This window comes from Pezoporus flaviventris, unplaced genomic scaffold, assembly GCF_033815535.1.
Source record: "Pezoporus flaviventris isolate CSIRO_AGI_PZ_B2104156 unplaced genomic scaffold, CSIRO_AGI_Pfla_v1 ptg000036l, whole genome shotgun sequence".
Taxonomy (NCBI): domain Eukaryota; kingdom Metazoa; phylum Chordata; class Aves; order Psittaciformes; family Psittacidae; genus Pezoporus; species Pezoporus flaviventris.
This window is the reverse complement of record NW_026892584.1, coordinates 3,539,770-3,564,376: the sequence shown is the minus strand read 5'-3', so window position 1 is coordinate 3,564,376 and position 24,607 is coordinate 3,539,770. Positions and strand designations below refer to the sequence as shown.

Sequence of the window (24,607 nt, the reverse complement as noted above, 5' to 3'; positions counted from 1 at the left end):
AACATTTCGGGTAAGGAAGGAAGTAAGTTCTACCTATCTATCCTTGCAAATTTCTGGTATAGATTTTGAGGGTTATTTGCAGTTTCAAATCTATTTTTGATAACTATGTACTGTACTACCAGCACATGATCTGCATCCATAAAATCAGAAAATTGCATGGGGAAAGTTCTTTTGCATCAACAGACCTACCAGCTCTGCAGTAACACATGACATGTAAGGTATGTAATTTAGCATTTCTTCTGCTCCCTCAACATATAATGTGAATAAGCAAAAATTAAATCAAATATCCTGAAACTGTCAATTCAAATGTGCACTAAATTTTAGTGCACTTTATGTACTAATTTTCTTTCAAAAATAAGTGGAAAGCTCCTAAATTAAGCTAAAATGGTTATAAAGCCAAACTTGATACAGTAACTCATTTCAACTTACTACATGTTCAACTTCAAAGCCATACAAAACCAGACAATATTTAAATAAAACTTCTTAATTGTATAACTCCTACATACATTAGATACATTTAACCTGCCTAACCAGTTACTCAACAGTCATGTCCAAATGTAGTTCGTCAACACAGTACAAATAAGACACAATAGTTTCATTTTACATGCTGCCACGTACAGTATTATGCAACCAGCAGTAAAACATTTTTGCAACAGGAAAACAAAGAAACATTTATTGGGGGTGGGGGAAAAGGTACAAAGCAGCAAGAGAACAATAAAAGAGACATTTTTTCCCCATTTTATCTCGTTGCTAAACGCACTCACACACAGAGACAAGCTGACCACGTGTGTTCACCCCTCTGCTGGAGGTTATGCAAGAAGCTTCCCAATCCAGACTTTTACCTGTTGAAGCATTTCTTCTGTAGCATTCAGTTTCAACTGATGCCCCTCAAGACAGATTTCTAAGTCCCGGATTTTCTCTCCTTGAGCTTCTACTTGGTCTGTAAGCACACTCACCTGTAATTTGAGAAGAGAAGCGCAATGCTACTGAATTGACTGTAACTAAGTTTCAATTACCTTATACAATTAACATCCAAATGCACACTTTAACAGCCAGTTCTCTTTTAAAGTTCTCAATGGTTTAATATTCTTGTGCACTGCAGCAACCTGCTCTACCAAGATAGACAATTTTCCAGCCTTACCTATATTTTGCTTTAACCCCGCCCTCTCAGCCCTCCCCTGATTTTTTTTTTATTTTAACATAAAAAGAAAGGGTATTTCTAGAAGAGGTGGAAGACTACCTATAGGTAGCCAGAGTCAGTTTATGGAAAAGTAAAAGTCTTGAAAAATTAGAAAGTTCCAAACAAGAACATAGGATACTGAAAATATTTTCAAGCATGCATTGCCATTTCAGGTTCCATTGGCATTGGCATTTCACTCCTTAAAACAGACGGACAATAAAACTAGTCATTCAGAAACCAACCAATTACTTTACTTCTTACATGAACAGAAAAAGAGCTTACCTATCAATAAAGCCTTCTGCAGTTAATAAAGAATGCAATGAGTAAAAGGCATGTTTTAGCAGCAGCAAAGATCTATTCCAAGAAAAATTCCCAGGCTTTGCAAGCCAAAACATGAAAGCAAAAGACGCGAGATACCGACAATGAATCCCAAGAAAAGCAACAATAAGTAATACTGCTAAGGAGCTGTGGGAATGGTGTTAGAGACCAGTGAGTGTCTAACAAGAAAAGCCCAGCAGCCTAACTCAAAGATCACAAAGCTGAAAAAACTATGCTCAGGGTAACATTAGAAAGATGTGGGGGGGAAAAGCAACAGTTGAATTCCTATATTAAGCAGCACATACACACTGTATATTCATTTTTACTACTTATTAATATGCCTTGATTATACTAGAAAAATGTTATCTCAACAACAAAAAAAAAACCACCCCCCCCCAAATGAACTTATCTATGTTCTCACATCCAACCCTGCAACACCTTTATTAAAAAAAATAAGTACAGTCTGTGGAAGTGAACCCTTTGAGATGTGCCCACTATGCAGCACCTCTAAATCCCAATGAACCAACAACTGAGTTCACTTCAGGGTAGCTGCAGAGGGAGTGACTGAGTGAGTGATTTTTCTTTGTTTTGCCTGCAAACATAATGACAAGCATGCCTGGGAGAGGAACATAGAAAAAGAGAAAAAGAGGACCTTTTTTTTTGTTTTTGTTTTTGCCTTTAAAGTAGCTGGCTGTAGGACAGAGTACAAATGAACGAAGGACAAGAGAAAATATGAAGGAGTAGGTGGAGGCAAATGGCAGAGGGATACATCCAAACTTGAGCATGGGGAGAACTCCCTGCAAGGAAGTCTGCTGCTTGTCTACTTTTTTGTTTTGCTCCCATTAAATGAGGGATGGCACACACAGACATACAAAACCCAAACCCCTGTGAGGTCAGAAAGCAGAAAGAAAGAAACAATCCTCTCCTTCAATCTGATGTAGGTTCCAAAGAAAACCAGTTGCACTTAAATGGTCAGGTTAGGTTCCAACTAGCATTGCAACCTGCAAGGAAAATCGTCTGCTAAATATGACCTGCAAAGGAATTAAATAGAAACTTAGCAGCTTTGGGAGCATGTGTTGGATGTTCCAGTAGTTAGGCTGAGAAGCACATTAGCCAATTTGAGCTCATATTTTCCCCTCTGTTCAGGATCATATCTGCCAGACTCTTCAGAGAATCAGTAGGCTACATACAGAATGTAACCCCAGCATATGCTATGCTGGCAAGTCCATCTTGCCTTAGCAGTGTAACACCTGCAAAAGTCAGTCTGTGGATAATGTATTTTCTGTAAATATAATAAGAGTGAGGCATATTGAAGAATTAGCTAAAAATCAAGTGGTATAAAGGTTTAAAATATCTTTGTGGGAAAAAAGAAACAAACCAAGCACCGAAAGAGGTACATTAGCTCCTATATAGTCACTAAATTATGAGAAGGTATCCCAGATGCTGTAGCATATTCAGTCTCACTACAGTCTAAACACTGGAAGTGGGTCTCAATGTGCACTGTTTGACTCTGCTTTGGTGGACAGAGACAGTGGGCACTGCCTGCCTTGAGCTGCCTCTTCTGCAGCAAATCAGATGCAAGACTGGAGTGCTACCAACCTCATATTCCCTACAGATTACAGACATGGATTACAGTCATTGGCAACTATTCCACATGAGCTACAGAACAGAGGTGCTTTATTTCCCATCACTTTCTCATCCTTCATGCCAATGGTCACACCCAAGAGGCAGGTTTATACCAGATGACTTCCTCAGGCCAGTGTAACCTCAGCAGGGGCTCGCCTGCATTCCCCACATTTGATTGCCTAGATAGAATATAGAGAACTGGTGTAAACCAGGTTTTAAACCCAGCTCTATCCTGGCACCTTTTTTTTCTGTTGTTTTTGATGTTCATCTACCAGAGTGAGGTTTTCACCTATCTTACTTGCCTGGGGTTTTAGGAGTTCTACTGCAATACTGCTCAGCGGGACAGGAAAATGCAAAAATATTGACTAAGCCTCCTGATTTGATAGGGGTGTGATGGGAGTCAAAAGGCAACAGAGTGGCAATTCCTATATCTGACTTTACTACATTCCTTTTGAGAAAAAAACTCTAGGCAGGTCTCCAAACCATGTCATAAACACCTCTTCTTCGTTAGTAAGCCATCCATTGAGCAACCAATGGCTGGTTGCATTCTACAGGTATCTGTTTGTGTGGATGAAGAAATAGTTACTAAAAATCAGAAGGATAAGAACAGCAAAAGTACATAGTAAGCAGTAGCCTGGAAGAGTCTTCAAGAATTTACAAGCTCTGGAGACCAGTGGTCCTGTTAAATCCACAAAAGCTGATATACTTTGAACATCAAGATTCTGCCAAATCTGTCCAAGCCCACCAGGACACATGACCATCAACAACTGGCTGCATAGCATGAACCACATCCAAGAAAACAGTGGCTCCTATATGTAGACAAAGATTATGGGACTATACATACAGGTGATGAAACAACAGAGGCCTTTGAGGACAAAGCCACAGGTGCATCAGTACAACCCTCTGTTTCTGAGTAAACAGCTGGGATTGGCCTCCTAATTGTTGCTCCAATTATGATTGCTCATGTGTGAGAGTGAACTGTCCGGGAAGTGAACGTACTATGTGAAAAGTTGCTGCCTATTATTAGTAGAATCAAGATGTTAAAGTTAATAACCACTTGATTAATAGAAAGTATTCTAAAAACATATGTTGCCTCCCTGGACCTGACTGACAGAAACTTGGTTTTCATTCAGGAAATTTATTTCTTTTCCTCTAAATTTGGTAATAGCAATTTTAGTTTCACAGGAACAACAACAAAAAAAGAAAATTCCAACCAAGCCTAAACTTATGTCTCACAAACCATTTACTGTTTATTTAACAACAGCAGTAAATTAACACAAGCGTGAACAGAACATACAGGATAAAACATGCTTACAGAAACTAGTAACTGAAAGTAGGGAGAACACCTACCCAGTGTAGTTTTGTTCGCTATAAAGAAAGATATATGCTTTTGTAAGCATAAAGAGAACGGATATGCAAAGACCATTTAAAGAATCTCCAGCTTCAGTTTTAAAAAGCAATTAATGTACAGTTTAGTAATAGCAAAAATATCCAGGAAAAAAAAAAATGAGCTTTTTAATTTGAAGTTGTATAAGCTGTTTTCCCAGTAGGAAGATTAACATGTGACAGCAGATCTGTTTGAAAAAGGCTTGGTAACTGAGAAACAGAAAACCTAGAAGAACTTACGCATCCATTTTACTTCCTAATTTTCATCATCACACCCCCCCCATTAAAGATGGCAGCAGAGAGAACCTAAAAAAAAATCAGTTGGTACAACCTTGCAAATCTGGAATGAGAATCACTACCACAGTACTGTCCTGAGACTCCACAACGTTATTTAAGTTGGTTTTGTTTTGTTTTCTTATCTTTTCCCCTTTTTTATTAATCTCCCTCTTACTCCTGCTGTTCCCTTCCCCTTTACCACACTATCCCACCATGAAATCAATCAGATGGATTATACATATTATAAATTAATTCCTGATTAAATATTAGTTACATTTGGTGACCTGCTAACACTTGTTTAACAGAAAATACTGTCACGTCAGCTTTTATTCACTGAGTATCGACTACGTAGACAATGCTCTCTTTAAGACATACCTGCAGTATGAGTGACTCTTTATCACCTTCTAATCGTGCCAATCTTTCTTGATATGTTTCATTATTAGATGAATGATGATTCACCTGTGACTGGGGGGAAAAAGCTCCTATGAGAATTATTACAGTTAATATTAGAATTTCAAACAATAGTTAATAAAAAAATTTATATTGAGTCATTGTTACAATATGAAAAACATGCAAAATATATCTGTAGACAAAAACTGTTTATTTCATATTCATGAAACCTTTTGAATACATCTTTCTTTAGCTGGATTTTGAATACTCTCATTTCCAGCAAGCAAGAATGGTATAGGAATAGATTTGGTATTTTCCAGCAAATTATTGTTTCATTGGTAAATACCATTTGAAATATCTGGTCTCAACAGTCTTTTTCCAAAGTCAAGGAACCTTGGTGTTTATTTTTAAATGATAAAAATTGTGGTATGGATTATACTATCCCTAGAAATTACTGAAAGCATACATTTGTTGATAGCAATTAACAAATTACTGAAATTATGAAATTCTTCTCAGCAACTACTATATACTAGAGATACATAATCACTTAAGGATTTCTAAATGGCTCTAAGGAGCACGACCTTCTAAAACACACTTGTTCCTAACCAAAATGTCCCATTTCCTACGAATTTTAATCCTCCAGAGAGAAAAAATACTGTAAAAAAAAATATATATATATACAGATTAATTTTAAAGATTTTAGAAGAGTCCCATTGCTTCTAACCTACTAAAACATTGTGTAACTGTGGGAATGGAGCTGTTTGCTTAGAACTTCAAAAATAACATGAACCTTTACTGGTTAATTTCCCGGTTCCACTGAAACAGCTAACAGAAGAGTGCAGCTTCACTGAGTGCCCTTCAACTGCACTAGTCTGCAGATGACTGCTCACTTGTAGTTGCTTGTACAATGGCATCAATATAATTACAATCCTCCTCCCCAGCTCTCCTTTCATTTTCAACTGAAGATTTGTCCATAGGTTTCTTCTTGATTTACACTGAGGTCTACAGGCCCAAATGTAAAACAGATGATGAAAATAAACGTGGTGCTAACTACTGCAAATCAAGAAATCAAATATTTATCCAATGAAAATTACGCTTTCCAAGCCATGAAGTGCTGAACTAGATGTAAGTATGGTACCTTCATGAGGTAAGAGGACCTGCACACCCTTGTCTCTGATATTTTTTGAAAGAATTGAGAGAATCACAGAGACACCAACAAACATGACTGAGATGTGACTGAAGAGATCATCTGGTTCATTACTCCATCCTAGACCAATAATTATTTCCAACATTCTTATATTCCTACTCCTAAAAACCTCCAGAAATGTACTGCACAGCCCCCACAGGTAATCTACTTCTTAGAATCATTAAAACAATTTTTTTAGAGTCTAACCTGAATCATTACCTCTTCAACTTCAACCCACTGGTTATTATCACATCACCATGTAAAAAAGAGTCCTCCCTGTCACTTCAGAAAATTTTTACCTATTTGAAGACCATCTGTAGATCTCCAATTAGCAGGTCCCTCTCTTTGGACTAAAAAACCCACAAGTTTTTCTGTCTTTTCCTCACAGGATAATTTTCCAAGATCTATTTTGTTGCTTTCTTTTGGTTCCTCTTCACCAGTTGTTCCTTAACTTCTTCTGAAATTAAGTGCCTAAGAGGAGAGACAGGACTCCAGCTGAAAATAGCTAGAGTGGAGAAAACCTTTTCACAGACCCCTGGGCCATATTCCTTTTCATATTAGCCATACACTAACACTGATGTATTTTCAGCTTAGGACCCATAACTTCCAGATACTTTTTTAATCCTCTTTAATGCTATTTAGCTAGCATCTTGTTCTTCATCCTGTGTTTAGTCACTGTTTCTGCTTGAATAACCTTACACTAGTCTATACTGAACTGCATCCTATTATTTATATTGCTTTCCTATGCCTCAAGCTCTTATCCTTAATCATGTCTTTTAGCATGGCTGCAAAGTCCCTAACTAGAATCATCCATAAATTCACTAAGCTTGGTCCTTAATCCCTGGTTTAGAGGGTGAACAAGAACACTGAAGAACAGAATGCGCAGAATCTCACTTATCAGCATTCACTGTCTGAATAATATTATAGAATAATAGAATGGTTTGGGTTGGAAGAGACCTTAAAGCTCATTCAGTTCCAAACTCCCTGCCATGGGCAGGAACACCTTCTACCAGACCAGGTTGCTACAAGCCCCATCCAGCTTGGCTTAAACACTTCCAGGGATGGGGCATCCACAACTTCTCTGGGTAACCTGTGCCAGCGCCTCACCACCCTCACAGGGAAGAATTATTTCCTAGTATCTAAACTAAATCTCCCCTCTGTCAGGTTAAACTCATTCCCTCTTGTCCTGTCACTACAGGACCTTGTAAAAAGCCCCTCTTCAAATTTCTTGTTGGCCCCTTTAGGCACTGGGGGCTGCTCTAAGATCTTGCCGTAGCCTTCTTTTCTCCAGGATGAACAACCAAACCCAATTCTCTCTGCCTGTCTTCAGAGGAAAAGTGCTCCAGCCCATCTCACTTTCCTGCACCTAGACCATACAAGTAGCAAGTACACACTGCTAGGCAGGAAAAGATTTTCTTAGTGACAAAACATACTGAAGTAGATTTTGTATCCTTTCTCAGGCCATTATTTGCTATTTTTTTAGGCTAGATATAAGAAATATACCTGTAACCATTTCAGTAACCACTCCCCCTGGCCTACAGGCACAGGGAGTTAAATTACCGCCAACACACTTTTACATAAACAATGCCATGAATACAAAACAGAATTCAACATTTTTTATAATCAGTAATTAAGAAATAGGTCAACATCAAATCACACATAAGGTATTTTACTACACTCACATTTACCAAATGTACAGCCTCTGATGATGTCTGCTGCACTGTGAAATATTCTCTGCTGGAAGTCCAATACTCAATGCCCACGTAAAACTTAATGAATCACACCCATGTGAACATAAAAGGGGGAAGAAAAAGAGAATCAACCCTGCCGGCAGGTCAGCTAGAGAGTGCTCAGATAAGAACAGGGAAGTAGAGTAGACATAAAATGAGCTGCTAAATAAAAGCAGCTGATTGACACACAGCAGTTGTTTAAGACTTGGGAAATCTTTGTGGCATACATAAAGACAAGATAAAACAATGTAATATGAACCAAGGCCATCTGTGGATGGTTGGAGTGCGTTCTGTTGCAGTTGTGAAAGTCAGTACTGAGAGGAAACTGAGCAAGTATAGTTAGATATCACATATATCAGCAACAACTGAATATAGGACCTGTAACACTAAAGCAGTAAGACTATAGACAACTTGAGTTGGTGTAAGGGCTCACAAATAATAAACACTAGACCTGTGTAACTGCATGACCAGAAGGCTGAATCCCCAAGATTTTCCACTGAGATGTTATTTCAGCAGATGTAGCCTTAAAGACCAAAAATCATTACCTAGGCTCCACAAATTATAAGATAAATATATTGATTATATTTCTTATAATGAAAGAATGAGTGCAATAGCATAAAACATATAAAAAAGTTTATGAGAATACATGATAACAAAGCAGAAAGAGAGATATGCTGAGGCAAGATGGTTGAAATTATGCTGATGACAGTACCACTGCAGATGAAAAGTCAAGTGTATATCATAAACATTTTGCCTAAGGGAGCTGCAAAGCAATTTCTTGAAGCACCTGTATTATAGACTCCATAGAGATTTTGGATATAGTTTAATGCCCATCAGATACTAACATAAAATGTTTCCTGAAAAGAGTTCCAAATCAACTGTTTATCCCTGTTCTAGAAAAATTAAGAGTGTGCTGGGGGGGGGCAGAGGGGGGAAGAAAGGAAAAAGGCTTTGCATTCCATCACCTGCTTCAGTTTCTTCATCTTTAGTTTCCAAATCTCTTCTCTGGAATGTGCTCTTTACTCCAACCGGGACTTAGTACTGGTAGCTGCTGGAAACTTCCTGAAGTATCACTTACATGATCCAGTTGTTACAGAGCCCTTTTCCAAGAAAAAGGCTTAAATATTCCTCCAGAATAAATGACACAAAAAAGGAGACTTTAGAGTATGACTCAACAGCTTTAACTTAAAATGGGGATAATCAGCAAGAATATAAAAGGGCATGGCAAGAAAGGGAAGAAACGTTTTAAGTGACATAGTTCACTATCTTAATTTTCACCAGCCTTCTCAGAGCCTAGTAAGCAGGAGCGTTATGTTTTTCTTCATTTTATTTAATAGGAAACAATTCAGAATGTAGTTTATTGTCAGAACAAACCACCACCATTGTAGAGAGCTTCTGTAGAGATGTTCTGTTCAGAAGCTTCTATAACAGAACTTCTAGCTGAATCTTGATAGGCTGTACAAGTAAGCCCCTTAAAGCAAGCACAAATACAAGATAACAAAATTGAATGCAAGCCAGTTTATGTTCTTCTCGTGTACTGTTTCCAACACAACTCAATTGAAACAAAAGATACCACGACTGAAATTTATCAGCAAGCAGTTACACAGAAATCTGTCACTAATGCCACGGATCTCATACTGGGCTGTTCAGTGAGGAGGAGCTGGGAAAAGAAAACTGGCAGTCAGAGTGGTGACTTGTAAGCTTTTTCAACAAGTCAGCCGCCTTTCAGAAGACAGATTATGTCATAACCTTCCTCTCTTCTTATTCAGTCACATGAATCACCTTCAGTTCCACTGATAATTGAGTAAGATGCCTGTGGCAACTATAATACTTGTATTAGTGGAGAACATTAGGGGCATGCTTGATATACTGTCTTCTGTTGTAGTTTAGTAGCTGAAAACAAAGAGTACAGCCTGCAGAGATCAACCAGTCAGTTTTCTTGCAAACTACTAGCAGCAAACAGACTGTAGTACTATATTTCAACACAAGAAAGTATAAACCATAGACTTATTCCAGCCTATTTGGGGTTGATAATATCTAGAAGAGTGTGGACTTTCCATTTCTTACTACTCCTTTGGGTCAGCAGAATTGATGTTATGAGTCACAATAGTTGCTATTGTGTAGTGATGAGCGAGTGGCCTACATAATAAACATTTTTATTTTGGCATATGACTATGGATGTAATATAGATTTCATCTCTCGTCATGTTAGTGCTGCCTCAGATACACACCCATTTGAATATATGCACATTCACTCAGTGTACCTGGGGAGGAGGAGAAGCTGGAACATGATTTCTGGATCTGTAATTCTTGCCTTTCATCTGGTGGCAATTAATAAATCAGCAACAGGATTTTCTGTTTGCTGTTTTTTCTTGGTGGTTAAGTGAAAGTGGCAGCCGCTTTGAAAAGGTTACCACCATATAGTTTGAAATCAAGTAAAGACAGAGGTAGGTAAATTTCTGTTGTCCTTAAAGTATATACTCAAAATTCTTTTGGTTTAGTTTGCTATTTTTTTCTAATTCTAATACCTATTTTCTCCTTCAGACAGTTACATTACTTAAAGGAAGATATCCTCGAAGAAGTCATAAGATTCGCCTTCAATATTGAGAGCTTAATGGCTATAGCATGGGTTTGATTGCTTCACCTCTTGCTAGTAGAGCTTATCAGTAGCATCCAGAAGAAAGGAAAGAAAAGCGTAAGAAAAATATATACCTGTTTCAGGTCAGCCATGAGCTCTATGCTCCATGCACTTCAAAGGTAAGTCTAAAACAAGTTACAAGAGTAATCAGACGCCTCCACTTCATATGAAGATGTCTCCCTTTCAAAATAAGACATCATACCAGTGTACAAAGTTTTCCAGTGGCAAAAGACCTTCCATTTTGCTACACTCTATCCACTACAGTACAAATAGGTCAGAAAATTTACAATGTGCTTAGACAGTCTATAATACCGTCTGTAGTAAACATTAGCATTTATGCTCTTGATGCTTGTTAATAATTTGTAGCTATACCTCCATGACTATGTACCAAAATGGGGGTTTTGCTATTTTCATTTGGAATGGTGTATTCCAATTAAGGCCAAATGGAAAGATAAGAATAAAGCAACAGGACAACAGACGAAATTGTACGTGAACCCTTCAACTAAATCCTTTGGGAGAAGCAGATAAAGTTTTCTAAAGATGAGCCACTTTCAGCTTCAGGTGTGTGTGCGGGGTCTCAGGTTTCCTAGCTTGCAACAAAAACCTAACAGTGACACATTTATGCTTAGGCACTGTAAAAGAACTCAATATCAGTCATCTGCAAAACACTTTCCACAAACTGCTCACCAACTGCTTTATGAGAACTATGGTGCTGCCTTAGCTATAACAGCGAAAATGCACTTTACATACACAAGAACTTTTCCATATCATTCTAGAAATAGGCTGCTGAGAGACATACCTCCCTTAATTATTGTGACCTCCTTATCCAGGCTTCATGTATTACTAACAAGGTATCCTCAAGTATCAGCATTGGTACAAACTCCTATACCACTGCATCTTATGGTACTATGTGCCTATGTCAGCTTCTGAGACAGGATAAACTAACTAGGAGAGTTCTAAAATTGCCGTCAAATTATTACATGCTAAGAAGTACAGCATAGCTGTACCTATTGCAGAGTTTTATCTTTCTGATATTAGATAAGAGATTATCAGAGAAAGTTCTTTCTCTTGTGAGAAATACTACTGCAGACTAATATTTTTTTATTACTGACAAAATGGACAAAAAAGTGAAATAGAGAAAAAACAGTAAACAAAGGAAAACACATTAACTGTGCTTCATATACAAGTGAGACAAGGCTAAATTGTGTTTTGGCTTTGTGCATCTGCTCTTAGATTTTGCTGTCCATGCTTATGGCCATTCTTGGCACAGCATTTTCACAAGGTATTTTAGCATCAGGAAAGTCCAGTGGAAAGAGCTCAAGTGTGGTGACACCTTATTTCAATTTGATCAAAATACTGCTTTGTTGGCTGTGACGCTACTATACACATTATGTTACTGCTTAAAAACAAATCCTCTATTCTAAGCATATGAAAATACCAGTTGTATCTGTCATTTCGCCTGCCTGGATCTCGTGATTTTTGTTTTTGTTTGCTGCCATAACACAGTCCAAGCCACAGATACCATGCAAATCTAGCTTAGCCAACCACTGCAACATCAAAACTGATCCTGATTTCTGCTAGCAATGAAATTTGACCCAGCTCCGGCACAATTCACCAAGGGTTTATGGAAGTCTATTGCAGTTACTCTCTGCTAAGTGCCATTTGCTACTCTGGAAGGGGCTCGTACTTTCATTATCAGCCAAAAAGCAACACTTTATGATTGCAGGGCCTGAAATCTTTATGTGCTATCACAGTCAGTGCCAAACATGTGACATTAGGAGTCTCAAACATAAGAATTTAATAAGCAACTTAGATTGTTTAAACTTTTTTTTTTTTTTTTTACATCACTTGTCAAAGGAATTTGGGAGCAGACTGCCTAAGTTCTCCTGGGAACAATGCAAGATCATGTTCAGTTCCCTTCCCCCACATGTGCTCTCCCCCTTAAAGAGCTTGTAAGAAAAAGCAACAGTATTGATATTCTTCTTTGCGCACCTTACCTAAAAGGATCGCATGCAACAACAGTAACAGCATTATTAATTTCTGTAAAAGCCTGTGCTACATTTGAACATAGTATCCTTTCTGAACACAGTACTTGAAAACCTTCCTGAAGACACCCTCTGTTAACCCTTCATCTGTGAACATTTTGGTGTGAGGCTTTCTTCACTGAAGCTACTTCTTGAGCCCTTTCTCTATGTTATTGGCCTCAGTGTGTTCACCGAGGACACACACAACCTGATAACAGCACACCGCAAACCTGTCTTCTAGAAATTAGATTTAAACCAGGAAGCAGGGTGGCAGACACACTGTATTCAAAACCTCATTTAAATAACAGATCTAAAAACCCAGTAACAAAGTATTTAGCTTTAACTACACAAAGCACAGGTTAAACTCACAGTATAACATTACCCATTGCTACTTCCTGCTGTCTCACCTCCTTCACTATTCTACTCACTTTCTATTTAATCCCATTCACACTCCAGAAATGTAAGTTTCCAGAACCTGATGTAAATGTTTTGTAAACATTAACTTCAAGACTCTCAAGCTGTTATTAAAGACTGACATTATAAAATGAATATTTTATATTCATTCAAGAAACTACCCAGATTAAAGCCCTTGATCGTATTTCACTTAAGAATTTACCTACATTTTGTTTATACTAGTAGAAAGAAAAATAGAGTGCATGCGCATATGTATCCACATGTGTTTTAGTCCAGTGCCATGCAGAAGCACTAACATTAATGGAGTGCACAGAATTTGCAAGAAAATTACACACAAGTTAAAATTGATTTTAAAGGTAAACAAGAAAATGTGCTGCTTATATGAGACACCAATTAATATTGTAATTAAATATAGTCCACTGTGAAGGATTTATTCACATCCTATTAATGGATTCCAAACATTGACAAATAAATACTTAGAACCTGAAAACTCTAAAAGCTGACAAAAACTGATTTTTCTAAGGTGACAACTGTACAAACCTACTTTTTTCTTTTGGAGGTAGACAAAAACAATTTCATGCAGTTAATCCCTATTCAGACAGTTCATCACAAAATCTGGATTTTAAAAAAAAACCATAATTTTGTCAGAGTAACATGCAGAGGAAAAGAGTACCACCCTTTTTATCCAAAACAAAGGCATTCTAAAAGGTCTCATACAGTTACCCTGACGAAGAATTTATTAAGTAAATAACTAGTGCAAGAAATTTTTTTTCATTTTAAAGCACAATATGGTAAACAACATAATCTCCTTTTTTTTTGCCAGATTCCCATGTAGGATTTGCTTTGTTGTATTACAATCTCAGGAAAGCATGAGCATTTGCTAGAGAGTATTGCCATTTGTTCAAAGTTTGATCCTGAAGTTTCATTTTTAAAGACAAAGACAGCTGACTCTCTCTCCCCCCCACTTCTCCCCCAGCCTCCTCCTCCTACATGAAGAAATGTCTTTAATTTATTTCTCATAAAGAAACTTACAATATTTTATGTCTGAGGCACTCAGTAGGTTTCATTTTGCAAAGCTGAGAGTTCTGACCAAGATTTCTGAAGTGCATTTACAAAGAGAAAACAAAGCCCAGCAGATCACTTACCCTCTTTAGCCACGTGAAATGCTTGTAAATATCAATCTCACCATCCATGCTTTGGGCCCATCTCAGCAGTCACATTCCCAGGGTTAAAAGAAACTTTTGGAAGCAAGAACAGTGCTTTGTTCTACAGGATATAGCTGTGACTTCTTCCCTTTTCAACCCGCAACTTCCAAAATCTCAAAAGCGTGCTCACATTTTAAGATAAATCTTCTGCCTCTGTCCCAGAGTCTTACCCCGAATGCTTCTCCCAGATGTATATATAACGCACGACTGTATAAACTTCAGGCTCTCCCCCAAACATCTGGGTTTCTTAAATAGCAGATCAGTTAGCAAGAACAATGCAACTTTAAAAACGTCAAAATACAACTTGCTAAATGATCTTTAGAAAAAGGATCTTTCAAGAATAGTATATATCTGCAGAAACTGTTCCCGTCTAATGCTGAATAACAAGCTAAAAATGATTAAGCTGTCACTGAGAAACTATTTGCAAGTAATGCTTTCTCTGGCTTTCTGTTTTAAGAGTGGCTGGAACTCATTACCAAAGACCCCTATTTCCTGTCTCTGTTTTACTCCCACTTTATCATAACACTACTCAGACTTTTCAGTTTATTTCAGGATCAGACTAAACCTAAAAATAAGTTCTGCTCTTTGAATTACTTGCCTGTCCTCTCAAAAGACATTACAGAAGAAGAGGAATTCAAGGACGATCCTGTGGATAAGTTAATTACCCCATAAATATGGCTATTGCCAAAGAGGCAATTTTCCATCTTAACAGAAGATGATGATACACTTTGAAGACTTTTGTTTGTTCCTGCTGAAGCTGAAGTCTCATAGCACAGCAACTTTTCAAACTTGCCACACCAAGATAAATACACATGCAAAGCAATGCTCTGGCATGAAGGGAAGTTTAAAAGTGTTGCCTGTTACTGCGGTGTCCTCTAGTGCCTCCACACAGTAGTTATTATTAAGTTCTAGTTTTTACCAATAACCTCCAGTTTACAATTTTTTATCTCCCAGAAGATAAAAGTGGGTTTGGCCTTAAAATGAACAACTGATTGTTGCACACACAAGGACAATTTCTTGGGCAATGCCTACTGAGACCAAATGTGATTCATGAGAATCACAGCTGAAATTCTTGTGACGATCTCAGAGCCTACCTCCCCATTTTATTCAGTTTCTATAGCCAAACCCACTCCTGCATTTAAGGTGAAGTAAAACAGCATTTTGGAAGAGCCAGTATCAAAGCTGCCCACCATTCTAATGATATATAAAAAGAACTCAAAGCTTAAAGCTGTATAGTGCCCTGAAAAGCAGTTCTTGTAGGGACCTGCCTGACCTAGTCATATACTCACATTCCAAACTTGTGGAAGTCACAGATATGTGAAGGAGTTTCTGCAAGGGATGCAGGCTTTTATTATTTCAGCCATTCTTGATATTTTTGATTTGATGGATCTGTTTTTAGAACCTTCAATAATATAAATTAAGAGGGAAGGATATAAACCTAGACTTCCAGCTGTCTACATGTATTCATTACCTGTTGTTAATTAAAGTCACAACAATGACTTTTTTAGTTTTTAGGAAGTTAGTGCTATAAGTCCTCTCAAGGTGCTAGGATTTACTGAAATCACCAGTAACTGTGACAAAATAAATGGCTGTTTCCAAACTACCATGCTACAAGACAGATCTGAAGAGGGCTTGAGTTGCTCTGTTCATACAATGTACTTATTCTATGCTGGGTGTAGAAGTTTTTATGCTGTCTTAAAGTTGATGAGAGCAGCTATTTCCTGACTAGCTCACACCATCTGGCAAAAGCCTTAGTATGTTGTCCATTAAAAAAAAATCATTAAAATTATGATGCACTTACTATTGTACACTTCTCTACGCATGACAGCCCCTGACATGGCTGACAAACTAAAGACAGAATAGGGATTTTCTTGACATTAAACATGAACACCCTACAGCTAAAGACATTTTTTTCCCCAGAAAACTGGTTATCTAATTACGGATAAAAACAAATACATCAAACTTGATCTCAAAGTACTGCATATCCCATAGTACCATCACTTCCAAGACTCAAGTTCCAGATTTCACCCATTTCAAAACACAGGGTCTAAGACTATCACTTCAGGCTCATTTAGCATACCCCCTCTTAAAACATACCACCCCACATCAGCTAACGATTTTGGGTTTCATTTAAAAAAAAAGTACAGAAAAACTTTATCACTCCACTTACTAGTGCCTCAGTGTAGCATCTGCAGCTAGGTGAATATCCGTTTCCCCTCTTAAAAGGATTTTAAACTACAAACATACTTTATTTCTGCCTTGTCATTCCTCATGAATTTCACACAAAGGCTTCTAGATTCTGCTACAGTCATTCTTCCTGATTAGAAGGTAAACGTGTCTGAATTTTCTGCATCTTATCAGCCATGAATGTTGACAACATACATTCCAGGCAGTCACATGTTCCCTTTTAGCCTGTCACCTGCATGCTGAACTATGTATCCTGCTTGAGCTTTGGCCTGACAGAGTTTCAGGCACCAACTGAATGCGAATCGATTGTGTTGTTTCCCCCTTCCTCCCCCCAGATTTGCTTAGAATGCTTTTCCATTTCACTGGAAAAGCAGGTTAGCTTCTCCAGGCAATGTGAAAATCAGGGAAATATGTTGCAATCTGAAGATTGCTTCACCAGGTTTCCACCGTATTTTTTCCTTATTTTCAAGAAATCCATGTCCCTGTGTAGTTCTTTGCCAAACACTAACTTCTAGTTCAGCAGAGAATTAAAAATCATACAACTAAAACCACCCACGATCACTGCAGTACTACTACACTCGAGTGTACCCAGAGAAGGACCTAGCTATTACTCCCTTCTCCCACCATACTGTTTATTTCTACAGTGTCATCTTCAAAAATGAATGAAAACACTCATCACGGCAATATAAATGCAATGTAGGGCACTAAAATGCTTAAAATTAACAAAGTTTTTATATTTCACAAGCTGTATGAAAATTCATCAGGATTTATTTGCCAATTCTGTACTTTCACAGAAAACTGCTGAGCACTGCCACTGTTGATAAAACCAAAAACTCCATTTGCAGAACACCAAAGGTGCTAGGCACATGAATGTCTGCTGATACATAACCCATAAAATCTTCTCATCTAAGTGATCCATTATTTTCTTAGTCAGAATGTCAAGTATTTCAAACAAGATTTTAAATGTTTCAAATGGTAAACAGACACATCATAACAGCTTTGAAACTGAAAGTAACAGAATGCTTTAAACAACCAGTTACACTTCTCATGTCCCTGCATTCCAGACATACGATAAGGCAAAAAAACATTCACAAATCCTATTAGAACTATGGAGGCAAGGAGTCTGGAGTATTCTCTCTTCTGCTACCAACACCAGAGCTGAGGAAGCACAGAGTTCTTTGCCACCACTTTCCCTTCTCTCTCATCCATCTGAGATCATATGAACATAATAAAACTATATTTATTACTGCTATTTTAGCAATTTTGATTTTTATACAATTAATCTGTGCTAAAACACAGGGTTTTGTGATGTTTCAGAGCAGCACAAACGCAAACTGTCAATAGCCTTCTTGTATTGGCATGGCATTGCCTGGGAGGTCAGAGGCCACAGGAGTATGAAGCAGGGCAGAAGTTCCCCAGCCTCCATCAGGTCCCGATCACTGAAGCATAGTACCTCTCTTCCTTTTCAACAATAATTTTTAGATCATTATGGTTTCAAAACCCATCAGCACCTGAAAATACTGAAAGAATATACACTCAGTTTTTCAGGCCAAGAACTGAAATGACCAAGCATGCGTCTTCCCAGCCTCATCAGGGGAATCCAGCTGAGTACAAACCTGCAACAAAAATTTTCTCATTCCCAAGAATTAGTATAAACTTTTCCTACATCCATTACTCTGTGCTCTTTTCAGTTCTAGTATTTGGGCTGCCTTGGAAACAAAGGGATTAGGACCAGATTTTAAAAGGGAAAAACTTCCTCAGCATGCCAATTCACACACCTGCGATTCTCATGCTGGAAAAAAATGCAAGAGCTTCAGAGTGAAGAAAGAGAGAATATGAGAATATGCCTGCACAGGAATACTTATTAAAAATAAAGTACTTTAAGTATTATAAAAAGTATTTATAAGTATAAAAATGCTTATAAAAAAAATTCAGTCCACTTGTGCAAAAGATAACAGAGGAAGAAATCTTCGTTTACATGATGAGGAATGGCTCCAGAAATATTGATGAATCATTTCCAACAAGATCATTTGTCTTGGAGTCATGACTAACTGATACAGAGGAAGGCCACAAGGATGATCAGGGGACTGGAGCACCACCCATATGAAGACAGGCTGAGAAAGTTGGGGCTGTTCAGCCTGGAGAAGAGAAGGCTGCGTGGAGACCACATAGCAGCCTTCCAGTATCTGAAGGGGGGCTATAAGGATGCTGGAGAGGGACTCTTCATTAGGGACTGTAGTGACAGGACAAGGGGTAATGGGTTAAAACTTAAACAGGGGAAGTTTAGATTGGATATAAGGAAGAAGTTCTTTACTGTGAGGGTGGTGAGGCATTGGAATGGGCTGCCAAGGGAAGTTGTGAATGCTCCATCCCTGGCGGTGTTCAAGGCAGGTTGGACAGAGCCTTGGGTGAAATGGTTTAGTGTGAGGTGTCCCTGCCCATGGCAGGGGGGTTGGAACTAGATGATCTTAAGGTCCTTTCCAACCCTAACTATTCTATGATTCTATGATTCTACACCTAAGTGACAGAGAAAAATGAAACTCTTGGAGCAGAAGGAAATGAAATACAGCATTCTGTACATGAGCATATTTGCTTTACTTATTATAATTAAAAAAGAAAACAAACAGGTATCCTGGGAAACAGACTAGAAATAATATCATACGTTATGTTATATATAATGCTATACTTCATGTATGTTAGCACATACATAAACAAATAGTTCTTTCCCACCACAAAATGCACTAAATCCTAATGGTTGAATTCTTTGATTAAAATCTGTATTTCAGAACTTATCAGGCTTAGATGGGCATTAGTTCCAAGCCAGCATGGTTAACCCTCATGCTTACTGCATATTCAGGGAAGGGGGAAGGTAATACTTTAAACAGGTGCTGACATCTTTGGAGTCATTCCCATCCGCAGGCTGTATGATATTAGGTATCTCTAGCAGTACTATGTTTCTGGTTACTGCTCAAGTAGTAACTAAGCCCCTTTTCCTTGCCTTGCACAAAGACTGTATTACCAATATTTAGATGAAGTTACTGTTTATTAATTCATTCACAGACATTTGCATTCTTGGCAGTTTCAAACATTCTTTGCCATATGCTAAAATGCCTTTTCCAGCCCAAGTTCCTGTGACTTTTTGCATTAAACTTATTTAGAAGAAAATGTAGACACCCACCAGATTTTCTCTTCTACACAGAAATCTTTACAAGGCCTTATTTCTGATAAAGATTATACAAATGCTTGTTATTTCCTTCTCAAGTATTTTGTTATTTCAGGAAAACGTTTATCTACTTGTGAAGAGTAGCAGCATGCCAACACGTTGTATAATATGTCTAAAATAAGTATAACTTGTTTTCATTTTTGAAAGATCACAAAACCTGAAAATATAATTAGTTGCACTTTAACTAAATACAGGTCTGTTTATTACTAGTCTACTATTCTAAAACATAACAAAATAATGTTGTTGTGAATTATATTACTGCTATGTTTGTCATAACATTTAGCAATTGATATATGTCAACCTACTCAAAATCTGTGAAAACTGAACAAAGATTACCTACAGAATTACTTCAAACTACCTTCAAACTGCCTTTCCTCTGACATTCCAGTAATACCTTTTGAAGGACATGTGAAAAGAAAATTTTGCCTCTTTGCCTCTGGCCCTTATAAATAAATAACTTATCTGTCAGTACCAATGTTTAATGAAATAATTCTCCCTTGCTGATCCCTTTGTTAATTACTTCATGGAAAACACTTTTCCAATGTTTTCTCTAGCTACAATTAAAAAAGCAGGTATTTCATAGCAATTACATTTACACATTAATATTTGTTAAATTAATACATTGTATCACATTTAAATGAGTGACTAGCAGTGCATCTGCAAATTCTAGCAGCAGATCACAATCTACAATGAAAAGGGACACCATGCATAACATTACACACAAAAGGAAAGATGAACTAATGTGATATTCAACCACCTAGTGTAAAGGAAGGCACCAAAACTAACAGCTGAGTTAGGTAAACAGAACTGAATGAATCATATTCATGCTTTTGAAGGCTAACCTGCAATTTCTGTGTACAATCATTGCCTATTATATAGTCCTCTATTTCCTCTGACAGTATCAATGTGTGGATACCTGTGTAGGTGAGGATTGCATCCAAGGGCTAAGCATCACAATAAGTCAGTAGACTGCCTTGAAATCTTGGAAAAATTAACATATAAAAATATAGGCCTTGCTATTATAACCAGAATGAAAGGTGGTAGCCTTTCTTCCATGATTAGTCTAAGCCTAAGGCTATAACACAATTCTGTTTAATTACTTCTGGTCATTGTAGTTCAAAGATGTCTCTGTTAAGCATTACTGACTATTACAAGGGTGAAAGAAAATGCCAAAAACTAATCTCACCATGTCATTTTAAGAAAGAGAGATCTACATCAGCACTACTCACTGCAAAGGTATTTTAAGCTTCTATTAGTTCTTCATGCAGAGAAGACACTCCTACCTGTGCTGACAGCTACTACAGTGAGCAGTCACAGTCAGAGATGATAGGGTTGACTCCCAGACAAAGCAACCACAGGACATGAAAAAAAAAATCAGGCCTGACTTAGAAGCATTCCATGCAAGCTGTGTACATCCCCTTTCCATTAGCTCCAAGGCACTGTCTAGTATTTATATATAGCTGCACACATTAAGAACACTGCTGTTTCTTGTGTGCTGTGAATTGCTCTAACGTGCTTGGGGAACCCTGAGAGGACTAGATCTTCCACTCCAGGGCTTCCTTGCATCATTAACTCATTGAAAAAGAGTGGGAGCACAGCAGAGGACTGGGTCGTATAACTTTTCAACTCTGACTACTGCTCAGAAAACATATCCATCTAATGTTTCAAGCTGGCAAAAATAAACATGAATGCTTTTGGAATGACAGCTTTCCTACACTGTCCCAAGTGGGCTCTACTGGTCCATTTTCAATTTAACATGTGTTAAAACCTCTTGGCAATGGGAAGATTTGGCTATATATATCTCCATTGTGACTCTTAACAGTTGAGTTCTACAGTCAAACCTACCAGCAGATAAATACAGTGGCTTTAACTGGCATTGCTCAGAATATAATATCTTCCCGCTCAGCTGTTGCTGAAAAATTCTATTGACACTTTTATAAAAACATGTTTTCAACAACACTGAAGTGCCCTGCATTGCAGTAATTTTCTACCTCTGTTCTAGAAAAATAACTCTGTAAAATGAATCTAAAAATGAAATAAAAAGACCTGTCATTATGTTTCGTCAGAGCACTAACACATGCTTAAAATAAAACTTTGAAGTAATTTCAAAACTTCACAAACTCCACCAAGTCAGAATTCTGAACCGGTGTTTACTGCTTAATCCATGTGTCTGTGAAGACACCAGGGAATTAAAAAAAAAACACCACCATCCTTGATCTTAACACACAGTGGAAATAATCTCTCCTGAATGTTAATCATGACCAAATGGCAATCAAGACTCTAAGAAAATTCTGTTTCTGCTAAAAAGTCTGGTTTTACCACTACAAAAACCACAGAGCACGAAATGAGTCAAAGCACAGCATTCATGATACTATTTTAACAAATCACCTTTACCACATATTCCTCGACTATTTCTTCTGCTCTTCCCCCCTGTTTCTTCAAATTTAGAAAATTTAGAAAGATTTTCAGAATTAGGCTTTCAAGAAAAAAACATGATGAGGAAAATACTAAGAAGTTTTCACGAATCAACATTTTAAGGGTGAGTATATGAAGCTACATGGTGAAGTGGCTTGCTTGAAATATAGATGTTCCACTGGAAGGAAGATAATGTTTTGTCATCCTGGAAATGAAGCTTTCAGTTATGCTTAAGTTTTTTTAGCACCACTGTAAGAACACTAGGGTTGCTCCTTACTCAGAAATGCATTCCATAAAGATATAGAGAATAAAAAAAAGCCAAATTAACAAAGCAGCAGCTCATTTAGAGCTATGAAATGAAACTGTAACTAAATACATTCTCTCACAGCTCACCAAGTCAGTCAGTTGCTACTGAAGCAGTTAATTTTTAATGCTGAAATTACTACCTGCTTTGTGATGTCATGTGGTCACTAGCAATACTAAAATATTTAGCAAGAAGCACTGAAATTATACACAAGATTGTTTTATATGAACTGTCCATGATAATCTTCCGGACTTCTTATTCTGTTTTAAAGGCCAAATAATTCATAATCACAAAACATGTAAAACACTCCCAACATTCACTTCAAGGCAAAAAACTTTAATACATTTAAGTCTATAATTAATGATGCTTTGTTCCATTTTAGCTTTGTCAAAAAAATTGTGCAGTCAGAGCAACTATTAAGTCCTCATTCTATGATACATGGTAAAAATCTTGCTAAATTAAGCCCTAACTTTGTCAAACCTATTTCATCTATCTCAAAGAAGTGGCAGCACAGTTACTGTGCTTTTACACTGTAAACTCAGGAACCTGACATGTTCACAGATCCCAGACCACAGAAATGTAACAAGGAGCCTTTTCAAAAAGCTTAAGTTCTATAAGTGGTGTGCTTCTTCCTTAGGGAATTGCTGAGGATAAGCGCAAAATACAACTCCACCAAATCACTACCAATGGTTCCACAAAAAGGTAATAAAGCAGATGCTTTCAAAAGAGGAAGTAAGCAAGGTATGACAAGGTATGAAACATGATGTCTAAGTTTTCACACTCTAGGCACATCTAAATTTCCCACATCTTTGGTATTTATACCTATATCAGACAGACCAAAGAACAGAACAGTTTCAGTAAGGACAACGCCACAGACAAACAAACACACAAAAGCAACAACAAAACCCACCCTAAAACCCTGAATGAAACCAGAACAAATCAAATTAACCACAAACCACAACTTAGTGATATTTAATGTATGATAAATTCCATAGATTGATACTTTAGAATTTAGGGAAAGTAAGACTCAACTAAGACCAGCTATAGGATCTATAACCATGTCAGAAGCTTCCTGACCGATCAGTAATAAACCAATATGCCTCAAAGCTGACCAAAAGGCTAAACTCCAGTCTTACTTATTTAAACACCAGGTGTAGTTCAGCACACTAAGTGGCAATTACCAAAGCTGCAAAGCTACTAATTTATAATGCTAGGGGAGCAATTTTTTACAGGTGTTTCTTTCTAGATGATATTCCAATACTAACAAACAATACAAAGAAGGTTCTGGCACTTCTGTCCTCTAACCTGCAATCCCACATCCTGCTATGTGACACAAACACAACTAGCAGGGATAGCCATAACTCTGCCCAAGAGAGCTTTCAGGTTCTGATGATTGCTAAAGCAGAAGCAGCATACAAAAAAATAATTGGGACTTCTATTCCATATTTCTGCTAAAATGCAGAAGTTTTTGCTAAAAAACAAAATGCTATCTGTCAAATGCTATTTGATACTATCCAGCAGGAACTAGTCTTGAATCATCTTTCTGATTTTCCTTTCTGCAGTTTCCCATAAAAGCAAATACAGGGCAGTGGCAAAACACAAATTCACATTATTTCCAGCAGGCACATTGCTTAAACAGGGTAAGTTTAGATTGGATATAAGGAAGAAGTTCTTTACTGTAAGGGTGGTGAGGCACTGGAATGGGTTGCCCAGGGAAGTTGTGAATGCTCCACCCCTGGAGGTGTTCAAGGCCAGGCTGGACAGATCCTTGGGTGACATGGTTTAGTGTGAGGTGTCCCTGCCCATGGCAGGGGGGTTGGAACTAGATGATCTTAAGGTCCTTTCTATGGTTCTATGGTTTGCATTCTCGATTAAGGATGGCAGCTGCAAGGATTTTTTAGTGCAATTTTTCAAGCATGCATGTAAGAAAAATCATAAAATAACACTTCTCTTGAAAGGAGCATGTTTATCTACATTTAAAATACACATCAGATTGCTTTTTGTATCTTTAGTTTCTAATGTATTCCTAGTCAGGATTAGCTGGGAATACTTTTGACCTCACCAATTCCTGTATAATGTTAGAAACAAAGCAGAGGCAGTATTCTC

At 37.6% G+C, this 24,607-nt stretch overlaps 1 protein-coding gene across 1 annotated transcript in view; it reads right to left on the bottom strand.

Moving 5' to 3' along the window:
- The window catches only part of PPFIBP2 (PPFIA binding protein 2), an 87,371-nt gene that overhangs the window by 42,797 nt on the left and 19,967 nt on the right, over positions 1 to 24,607 (bottom strand). The window contains exons 3-4 of the mRNA XM_061462882.1: positions 5,162 to 5,251; positions 843 to 956 (exon numbers count right to left, since the gene is read on the bottom strand). Of these exons, the coding sequence (XP_061318866.1) occupies positions 843 to 956; positions 5,162 to 5,251 (204 nt within the window). The remainder of the gene's footprint in view (positions 1 to 842; positions 957 to 5,161; positions 5,252 to 24,607) is intronic.